General features: G+C 43.0%; 1 protein-coding gene across 1 annotated transcript; it reads right to left on the reverse strand.

The window, feature by feature from the left end:
* Positions 1-915: 915 nt before the first annotated feature.
* Positions 916-8,527, reverse strand: vps11 (VPS11 core subunit of CORVET and HOPS complexes). Its single transcript, XM_034117318.1, has 16 exons — positions 8,386-8,527; positions 7,389-7,537; positions 7,161-7,296; positions 6,898-7,061; positions 6,113-6,360; positions 5,369-5,570; positions 5,084-5,235; positions 4,704-4,890; positions 4,336-4,479; positions 3,789-3,986; positions 3,512-3,673; positions 3,264-3,397; positions 2,481-2,683; positions 2,230-2,401; positions 1,804-2,026; positions 916-1,398 (listed from the first exon to the last, which is right to left on the reverse strand). The coding sequence occupies exons 1-16, from the start codon at positions 8,525-8,527 to the stop codon at positions 1,234-1,236; spliced, it is 2,781 nt and encodes a 926-aa protein (XP_033973209.1). The 3' UTR covers positions 916-1,233.
* Positions 8,528-10,726: the final 2,199 nt, after the last annotated feature.

The raw sequence follows: 10,726 nt of genomic DNA on the forward strand, positions 1-10,726 counted from the left end.
GAAAGGAAGACCCTTTTGCCTCCGGTTAATTTGCTCCGACTGTCTTGTCTTGATGCCTGGTGCAGCAAACGGCTGTGACCCTCCACTCCAGGACACGCCCACCATGCTCCACGCACTTCTCTGTGATTGGTCCACGTGAGGTCAGTGACGTCGAAAAACTTCTGGCTACGGTCAATTGGTCCACGTCCAAATAGTGGGCGTATATCGAATGACGGCACTTCCAGGTACATTTGAAACCACATGCCCCTTTCAAATTATTGAATAAAGTCATTGTTTAATTAGTTTAATTTAAGGGAACTTGAAAAAATATTGTTGTCATGTTGCTTACTTTTAACAATACTTCAGCAACGACAGATGAGAACTTTGTGAAAAGAAATATATTTACTTTGTAAAAGCTGTAGAGGGAAAAAATGTTAAAAAAGTAAATATCAACATATTTGCAGTAAAATGATGTACATTTAAACAGGATGGAAAGATCTATACTAAATATATTTTTGCAAAGATCATGAAAGGCCTTACCGAGTGCACCTAAAATTGTAAACCTGAAAAGCTTTTGAAAAACAAAGATCTATCAGCAAAAGAGAGGAAAATGCTATATATTTGCAACAAGAAACACTAGACCAGCATGGGGGGGTCCTCTGGGTTGGAGCACCCAATGAGAGTTGGGACCTTGGGTTCATGGCACCCGTGCATTTGGCAAAGCCTTTTATTAAATCATTACAAGATTATAGAAATACGGTTATGTCTCTGTGCCAGTGAACTATTCACTTTGGCAGAATAGGGAAAAGCAGAAGTAGCTGCACGTTTAACTTGAAATACAGCAATGATTTGTGGTACACAGATTCATACTTTTCAAACTCGGTTTCTGACAGAGGAACACTTTGTCATGATAAAGATCACACTTTGACTGCTGCATGAACAAATATACTTCATATTTACTTTATTCACAATTGTATTACACAAATTAGAGTGAAAGCCATCAAATAATTTCAGTAATAACATACGATTTGTGCAAGATTAGTTATTAGTACAATCAAACACATCGAAGCAAAATTCTCCAAGGTGTAATTCAGCAAAGGTTTACGCACGCACAGTTGTACATATTTTAAACTAAGGAACATTTATACAGGCCCCAGTGAATCAGGACTAGGAACACAGTTATGCAAATATGTCCATCACAGGTTCCCAAAGCAGGCAGGTGCTCAGGCAGCATCAGACCATCATCACAGGCTTCTAGCTGTTTCTCTTGGTCTGGATGAGAAGGTCTCTCTGCAGGTTGACTTCCAGACTTCCGACAGTTTTGCTGCCAGGTGGGTCGGTGACCAGAGTCAGTTTGTTAAACACACCTCGACCAAAATAGTCAGCCACGACAGAGAAACCATCATTAGAGCTTCGTAACTGAAATCAAAGGAAAAGACAAAATAAGTGCATTGCATTGTGGTCCACTGCTGAAATGAGAGATGATCCAATCAATCTGCCAATCAAACCGGCCGCTCATCAGTGTCACATATATGATTTTATGCCACGTGTGTTAATGATAAAAGCAAAGGGTAATTGCCAAGTCAAACTTTCAAAAGTATGCTAATAAACCTGCAATTGGTGCATTTCTAGCTTTAATCTAATCAAAGTATGACCTGAGTAAATTAGGTTTTTACATTTTGAGAATCATGATGAATTAAAGGAGTCATACAAAATTAAACGAAGGGAATTACTATATTTTCTAATTCTCAAAAACAATAGCTATCTATTTAATGATTGAACGCACAACTTGTATTGTTGCGGTTTGGAGCTGAGGTTGCGTACCTGTTTGTTGAAGTGCTCGTGCAAGTCGCGTTTCTGGTCCTGGGCCCGCAGCATGTCCATGACTTTGCGGTTCTCAGGAGTGCATGTCGGGCACTCAGCCTCACTCTCAGCGTAGCTTTCGAAGCAGTGTTGGTGGAAGGAGTGGCTGCATAGGAAGTGGACAGACGGCAGCTCCAGGGGGCTGTTGCACATATTACATTTGGTCTTCTGGAATATCTTAGCACTGTGTAGAAATATAGGGGTAAAGATTTAAAGTCATATTGGGGTTACAGGGTGACCCTAGGTCACACAAGAACAAGTTGTTTGCCAGCCCCCCATCACCCCTGCCACCAGCTGTGCCCCCACACCGACTTGAAGAATATCATAATTTAGTGTAAGGGTTGGGTCAGGGTTGTTCATGGAAAATACATCCTTTATGTGCCCTACCTGGTTTTGAGTTCCTGGATCTCGGAGCGGAGGTGACCCGTTTCCTCGCGGTATTGGTGAATTTTACGTTCGTCGTCCTCTATCTGCTGGCTTTCCCTCTGCAGCTTATTGATGAGGTAGTCCTTGATGACGGAAAGAGTAGCTGTCGAGTTGTGTGCCAGGGTTTGCACCACTAAAGAAGCATAGAAATCATGGATGTAATGCTCTGTGATCAACATCCAAACCAGCGTGCAATACAAATGTCAGCTCACCAAGTAATGGGGGCATCAAGTTGTTTTGGTCAATGTGATGAAGGACTTCACTGATGTAGGCCTTGCAGTCTTCTTCTTTTCTGGCAAAATATCCCAACGCCTGCTCCCAAAGGCAGCCCTCTTGCTCCCCATAGCGCTTACAAGCCTCTACCACTTTTCCATACTCCTCATTCTGCATGTGGTAGTGCATAATTTGCTGGTACCTGCAAGCAATTGCAAATCATGTCCTATCTATCCACAGCCATGGCACTTAACATCCCTCTGGCCAGGGGGTGGAGACAGAATACAGAAAGTTAACCAGAGAGAAGATTTTTGGATCAGTTGAGGGGATGCTTTGAAGTATCTGGGGCATCTTTTCTAAAACTGTGCCTAGTATTCACATGAAAAGGTAGCGTACTGATACACCCTGTCAGTGAAACGCCCCTTTGTAATATGTATACTGACTGCATGAAGTTGATCATAGAAAACGCAGGCAGAACGGCTAATCAAATAAATTACACAGAGCGATACATTTTAGTTCTTGATGGGGAGGTGGAGACAAGTATATTGTTTGGTCTACACCAACAAAATTGGATGACTAAATACACATAAAAGGTGTGACACTGCACCCCCTCTCATGAGAAACTTTCTGTGCAAAATGCACCGGAGGACTCCTATAACGTAATTTCTCTATCCAATGAATGATTGGTTCAAACTTTGTTCTCAAAAACGATTTATATTTATTTGGTGCTGAATGTGGCAGCTGTCACTCTGCTGTGTGTTCATACAAATCCAGATACTTACAGTTTGCCCTTCTCATAAAGGTAGAGGACGCCTTCTTTGAAGTTGTGCATCTGACAGAGGACCAGAGCCTTGTCAAACACCGTGTTGTCACTCCTCAGCAGAGACACAGCCTCCCCCTGCAGGACCTTCTTTCTCTGCAAAACATATTGCAATAACAGTAAGGTTTACCAGTTAAATACAATGTCTGCAAAGACAGCAATCTGTGTACAGCAAACTGTATTCTGAAAGCATTATGCAATAAGGCTCACCGCAGGGTCCTGTTCGTGTGCCCAGTCTTGTAAACGGAGCTCCAGCAGTGTGTCGTACACACCCTGGGGAGAACGGGGGTCCACCTCGATCATGTGCTCAAGGAAGGCTTTCAGCTCGCGGGGGTTGTTGGCAAAAATTGGGATAAATTCCTCCGAGTTGGCCTTAAATCAAAACAATGTGGACAGACATTTATAAGTATATTTCTGACATTATTCGATCACTGGTAATTTCAGGAGCACATAAACCAACAATAAAACAGAGGCACTGAAACCTGACCTTGTTGGCTCGACCTCTGCCCAGGCTCTCCCTCTCTGCTGAATCTCCGCTGGGTTGGTAGTTGGTGCAGAGCCCCTTCAGGAGCAGCGTGGTACCTTCAGGAACATGGTGCATCAGCGTTTTGCCGTAACGCTTCATGTTGCTCTCAGCTTGTTCGAAAGGCAGGCGTCCAATATAACGCAGCCCTTCCTGATAGTTCTGGGTTTAGAAGGGAAACAGTAAAGCTCTTTCAAGACATGGAACATTGCTGGTTTTCTCCATCTGTTCAACTCAGGCAGTTTGTAATTCAGACAGGGGTGAGAAGGAGACAGAGAGAGATTCAGATGCTGCTGCTTGTTTTAGAAGTGGCAGGACAAACTGCACCTCTTGTTTAAACCTGTTTTCTCACAGGCTGTATGTGAACAGTTTGCTGGATATGAAGTTATTCATCCATTCCTTTAGCATAAATGCAGATTGAAAATATAGTATCTGTTGTTGATGCTGCTGTTTATATGGATACCTGTGCCAACCAGTGGAGTTGCAGTTTAGAGTTGTTCACATGTTTTACCTTGAGGTCCTCTAGCTGGATCTTCAGGTACCACTCATGGTGCGTGTGTTTCTCAGCCAGGAACACAGCGTGGCTGTGGTAGCCGGCCTGACGGAGAACCTTGATGGCGATCTCCACATCAAAATGGACCTCACTTTCACTGCTCTGTTTAAAACCAGAGCAGAAGGACAATTATGTTAGTATGACAGCCATTAGTGACCTGCTGCAAACTGTGTTGGAGTGTTACTCAAGGACATTGGTTCTCTTAGTAGTTTTACTACTGTCAGTGCAAAGAAGCAGTTAGATGTTTCTGTTCAAGTCACTTCACTTACATTTGTATTCATCACCAAAACCTACATTCTAAGCTCCTGCTTTTACTGCTGAGTCACCTTAATGAACTCCTCCAGCTTGGAGCTGTCCTTCAGCTTGGTGTAGCAGTTGAGCAGCAGGGTGGTGTGATCTGCGTTGGCCAGGGACTGCCTGTGCAGGGCTTGCAGATATGCGGTCAGGTTATGGATCCTTTGTGCATCAAGGAATTTCCTGATGACGTACGATGGCTCCAGTTTGCCAATAGTACTGTGGGTAATACAGTGATGACGAAAGCGGTAATTCAAAATTAAACAAGAAAACTAAATCATGGCTTCTTTTCTCACCATCGTTAACACTGCTACATGGTTAAACCAATGCTCAAAGAAGAATTAGACACGGCACACATCACAGTCCAATATAATACAACAACAGCCCTGGCACTTGTTAATAATGCAGTTACCGGATGTACTGCTGGATGGCCCCGTCATGGTCTCCCTTCAGGTACAGGTGATCCCCGTACTGCCTGAAAATCTCCGACAGCCCGTCACTGTCCAGGTGTTGGCTCTTAGCCAGGTTTATAGCCATCACAAACAGGTTCTTCTTAAACAGCATCTTAAAAGAAAATAACAAGGATGTGACAACCTCGCTACCTGATCCACAGTATAAGTCACTGAGTGGATTTTTCACGACTGTTCCTTATACAAGTCATGAATGATCCAGTACAGGAGGCGCCCTCTGGACTCACCTCCAGTTTGGTCTGTGTGTCTTTCTCCTGAAGAACAAACATTTTTCCATCTCTGGTCAGGATGTAGAAGGAGCCCCACTCTGCCACCACATCGATGACATCATCAAAAGAGGCAGTGTAGGCGATGAACTTGTTGTCCAGGTCATAGATGGTCAGAAGCTGCTTGTCTGATGGAGAGCTCTCCCTGCTGCTAAACTCTGGCCTGAGGAGAAAAGTACACCGTTAACAGTCTCAAAGGAAACACTGACACTTTGTCGTATCTGCTGCATGAAAACGTTTATTAAATTGGTAAGTATGTTTCCAAAGATGTTCCATTGCCTAGGGTTATACCTCTGAACAGGAACGCCTTGAAATAGATACATCTGTAGGATATCTTACATTACATTTCATTTAGCTGACGCTTTTATCCAAAACGACTTACAATGACCAATTACAGGGACATTCTCCCTGGAGTAACTAAGGACTAAGTGCCTTACTCAAGGGCACATAGTGGTGGTGTTCCTGGCGGGATTTGAACTCACAACCTTCCGATCTTCAGCCCACCTCACTATCCATTCGACCACCACTATCCCTTATCAAGGTCCCGATGGTCACATTCCCGATGGTCACATTCAATTAAACTGATGTGACCATCTACATTGACATTAAAACATTAGTCAACTTGTCAATTAACTCTCTCCACCATCACTTTATCCCCACAATAATCACTACACCTTCATCCCCTGTATTCAGTGTTGTCCTCACTTGTTGGGGGACTTTGCATCCCTGATGAGTAGAAACAGATATCCACGGTGCCAGTGGGCCAAAAGCTTGTTTCCATCAAAAGCAAAGCAGGGCCCTCGCTCATCTGGCTGGTACAGGTACACACACTCATCTCCAGCCACGATGAACTGGGAGTCCTGGGAGGGGTCCGCCAGGGAGGAGCAGCGCAGCGCACAGCCGTGGGTGTCCAACTCCACTTTAGGATACTCCTTGATGGACAGGGTGTAGCACTGAGCGCAGTGAGACAAGAAGCACATGGGAGGTTAGAACGGCAGAGTCATGGAAAGCCTCAGTTAAAGGATTGCATGTGTAAAAGGCTAACATGATACATCTTTATAAAAGTTGTTAATTGTGATTTAAAGAGGGAACTTATTGTTAAATCTAGTTTTATATAATAAACAATTAAAGCGTATAGAATTTAGGCTAATTTTGAAATTCCCAACTAGTTTACCAATGGTTCCATCAGGAGAGCTGACTGTCGCACAAAAACACGGTAATGATTTTTCATTTTTAGGTATGAAGATGTTGGAGTTATTAAGATCAGGGACCCAGTCCTTCCTCCTTTCTATTTCTTTGACGCCACAACACATACGTATCAACATCAAATGCGAGAAAACACCAGTTGCATATGGTCCTCCTCTGATTGAGGAAAATCACACCTTTATTTGGTTTTCTTGATAACTTGCTAGAAAAACTGACAAATGATAGTTCAGCTTAAAGCTCCAGAAGAATTGAGAGATTTCTTGTGTGGGAGTGAGCAGACTTACATGGACTTTCTCCAGAGTGGAAACAAACAGATGTGTGACCTTTGCTGCTTGGCGGAAAGCAAGGCCTGTGATGGGGCTGGTTCCCTCGTGCAGAGTCAGAGTTTTGCTGTGGCGATCTCTGGTAATATCGCCTTTGGTCAAAACCACACTGCCATCTGTGAAGCCTGTCAAACAACACAACAGCCTTTAGAAACTGGGATTACATAAGTTAGCCAAGCAGTGATTAATGGCAGAAATACACCAAACATTTCTTTGTGTCTTACCAATAGCCATGAAGTTGAGGTTTTCATGTACACTGAGGCAAGACACTTCAGTGGGCTTGTTTCCAGGAATTGCAGGGAAAATCCTTGTGCACAGAGGATTTCCACTGTCTCTCTTTTCAAGGTTCCAGACCTTTACCTGAAAAACAAGTACCAATCCAATTAAATGGAGGTTGAAGGGAATCATTGAAAAATAATTGTTCTGTGATGTGGGCTTATCTGCTCACTCACCAGAGGGTTTATTCCATGTTCATCCTGTCCCACTGACACCAGGATGCTGTGCTGCTTCAGCTGGTAGAGGTGTGTGACCCGCAACTTGTAGGCCTGAAAAGACGTTAACTGCAGGGAGCGGGTCAAAAGCCAGATCTTGCCATCCATATGTAAGATAGTGTAGGTTAAGGGTGATTTTGTACAGTTGTAGCAAGAAATGATATCATCTGGGCTATATGCCATGTATGGCAGTTCCAGAGTACTTATTCCTGTTGAACTTTTTGGATATGGGAACCAAAGCTGGACTGTCAGTCACTGAACACTAAATAGTTTAAAAAATTGTCCTTTCAATATTTAGCATGACGACCATTTATTTAATGTAGTATTTTGGCAAGACCCTGTTCAATACAATACTTTAAGCTACAGCTCTGAAAAAAAATTAAGAGACCACTCCAAACTGTTCTTCAATCTCAATCTCTACATGTATGGCAGCCCAGAGAAATGTTGTCAGTAGTTTATAGAATAAAATAAAAACATTTTCATTTTACTCAAACACTATAAATATTAAAACCAGAGAAACTGAAATGCTGCAGTGGTCTTCATTTTTTCCCGAGCTGTATGTTGCAGTGCTCTTAAAATACAAAAGCTATGCACGCTGCCTTAATGTTCAAACACTAGCTTGTGAAGTCATGATGCAGCCTCACCATGATTAATACATTAGACATTAAGCACTCAGGATACAGATGTTTCAAAGCAGAACATTATATATGAATTAAAGTCTTCCTTAAACGATAGCATTGGGTGTTTTTAGCCGGATAGCATCTCCACACTTTATTAAACCATTTTTAAAGTTTGTGGTAACAATAATACCATCAGCAGGAAGCGTTCAGTCTTTTGCTCATTGTTTCAATTTACTGTGAAGGTACACTTTATTTCCAACATCACCTCTCCTGTTAGCTGAGTCTGGGCTATCATCAGCTGTCAGCTAACAGCATTAGCATTAGCTGCTGAAGGATATCTCCCAGAACAACATGGCCCCGGCCCGAGTCGCACGCACACACACCGGCAGGAAGAGCAAAGTGTTTCCCGTTATCCGCAGGGTCTTTCACCGTGTCTTTATCAAAGAACACAAATTTCCTCCACTGCAAGAATGATGCCATTTTGTTAGCCTTAGCAAATTATCACTAAACGGGGCGTTGTCATGTGACACAAAAGTCATGTGACACATAAGTCACGTCACAGTTGCGAGCGACGGACCCATATGATCATGATGAGCTGCGGCTCGCCCTATGGGCTCGCCTCGAAAGTAGACGAGAATAGCCGATTGCAGCCGGGGGAGGTCTCAAAAAGCTCGCCTGAAGTCGGACAGCTCGGAGTCGGCTTGACTCGGTTTGCAATGCCGGAAACTGCGTTGGCGTTCTGGGCTGCGTCTCAGGTCGATTAAATGGAATCATTGCGTTCCTCACTTGCGTCGTTTCCCTGCGTTTAGTCCCACCAGGGAAGCATGGAGAGACGCAAGGAAACCACGAGAAGCAGGGAAATGAGTTTTAAGAGCAATGGGACGTCCTTTCCTCCGGAGCGTCACGTGAAGCGACGTCCGTTTGTGATGACCCCACACAGCTGTTCGTCTGACAGCAACCAGCTCTGTCCCCGTTATTTTCACAAACACCCGCGCCTCTGTTAGTACACATTTACTGACACAAACATTTGTATCATCTGTTGTAGACCCAAATACATTAAATAAAATAAGAACTCATTCTCAAAAAAGATAAACGCCATTCTTAAAATGTATAAACGAACAATAGTTAGATTAATATTGATTAGAGTGCACAATAGAAATAAAATAATTCAGAGAAGAAAAGAGATATGTTATCTATCAAAACCCAGTTAGATTAACATTCATTGGATTGCACACTTTGTTTGTTTGTGTGGATATGTAGCAAATTAACATGTTAAATAGCACTTAACTGACTGACTGACTGAATGGAAATGACAATAAATGAAAATGTAAAACGAAAAAGCGATCATGAAAATGTTTCCAATAAATGAATAAAATAATTTTTGACCACTTTGTTGTTCAGATATATCACATACAGTATTTGTAAATGAATGATGCATTAATTGAAACAAAACACAGTATAAACTGAGGAGTGAGTCCCGTGAGTTTCATGTGTTTTCTTCACTCCGCTGGGAAACTGCTCTCATGTCAAGAAGCATCAGATCAGTGCATGCGCTGCATCGTCCAATCAGTGAGCGATACACAGTAATGCTGCGTTCACATATACAACGTTAGCTTAGCCTGGTCGACCCGATCTTCATTCAGAAAACACACATTTTAAAAGGTTTTTTGCCTGCCGTCTTGTCTGCAGACTTGTCAAAGCATTAATTCATGGTTTTTATTAACCGGTATCAGTATGTTGTTACTTCGGCATAATTTAGAAACGTGTATTACAATTTAATCACGGTAAAATATGTTCATTTTGTTGTAGTTGTAGCTCCCGAGCCAGCGCGTCTTGTTTGAATGATGCGAGTAAACACAGCTGGCAGCCGCGGTGAAACTCGAGCGTTTAGAGCGATGCGATAGGAGTGATTAGAGCGAAGCGAATATTCGCATCGCGTCCGGTGTGAACGCAGCATAAGGGGGCGGAGCGAGTATCTGAGGATTTCATCGGAGGATGGTCTGGTGGTTCCTCGGTTATCGCTCCTCCATTATCGCTCCTCGATCCTCGGTCCTCCGGCAGAAATAAGAGCCATGGGACGCTACTCAAGATGGCGCAGACAAATCAACTTCCGGTGATACCGACGACCGACGACCGAGGAAATGAAAATAGTCGACCTGAGACGCAGCCCGGGTTCTTCGTTGCAGATGAAGTGGATGCAATAGAGTGGCGAAGTCCCTCCCCTTCCGGTGGACCTCCATGGGACCTTATTTCGGAAAAAATATGTATTGAAGTCAATGGAGAGAGAAAGATTATCTTTCGATCCCGTTTGAATTGTGCCACGAATTACACATATGATGTTTGTCAATTTAAAAGATCATTTTGCAAGTCAAAAAAAAAAAATGTGTCGTAAAACTGTGAAGTGTGAAACGCTCAATGAACTACATCTCTGGTTTCGCACACAACAACACACATCACCAAGATGGCCGTCACTAGAGATGGCAAATTCGGATCCTTTTACGGACTCAGGGTCTTCTGAGTCAGTCATTGAAGAGATCCGGATCATACGAGTCATTTGAGTCATATGAGTCAGCATCACCAAGAGGGTAGAAATCCTATCGGTGAAACCGAAAAGTTGTTGCATTTCACGAGCATATTAAACTGACGTTATATTAAACTGACATTATATTAACCTCCGCT

Source organism: Trematomus bernacchii, unplaced genomic scaffold (assembly GCF_902827165.1).
Source record: "Trematomus bernacchii unplaced genomic scaffold, fTreBer1.1, whole genome shotgun sequence".
NCBI classification, from domain to species: Eukaryota; Metazoa; Chordata; class Actinopteri; order Perciformes; family Nototheniidae; genus Trematomus; species Trematomus bernacchii.

Excerpts from the sequence above, each read along its gene's own strand:
- vps11 (XM_034117318.1), bottom strand. The coding sequence starts at position 8,527 with ATGGCATCATTCTTGCAGTGGAGGAAATTTGTGTTCTTTGATAAAGAC. Across the intron at positions 3,674-3,788 it reads GCAGAGGTCGAGCCAACAAG|GCCAACTCGGAGGAATTTAT; the intron begins GTCAGGTTTCAG and ends TTTTGATTTAAG. Across the intron at positions 2,027-2,229 it reads ATCCAGGAACTCAAAACCAG|TGCTAAGATATTCCAGAAGA; the intron begins GTAGGGCACATA and ends ATTTCTACACAG.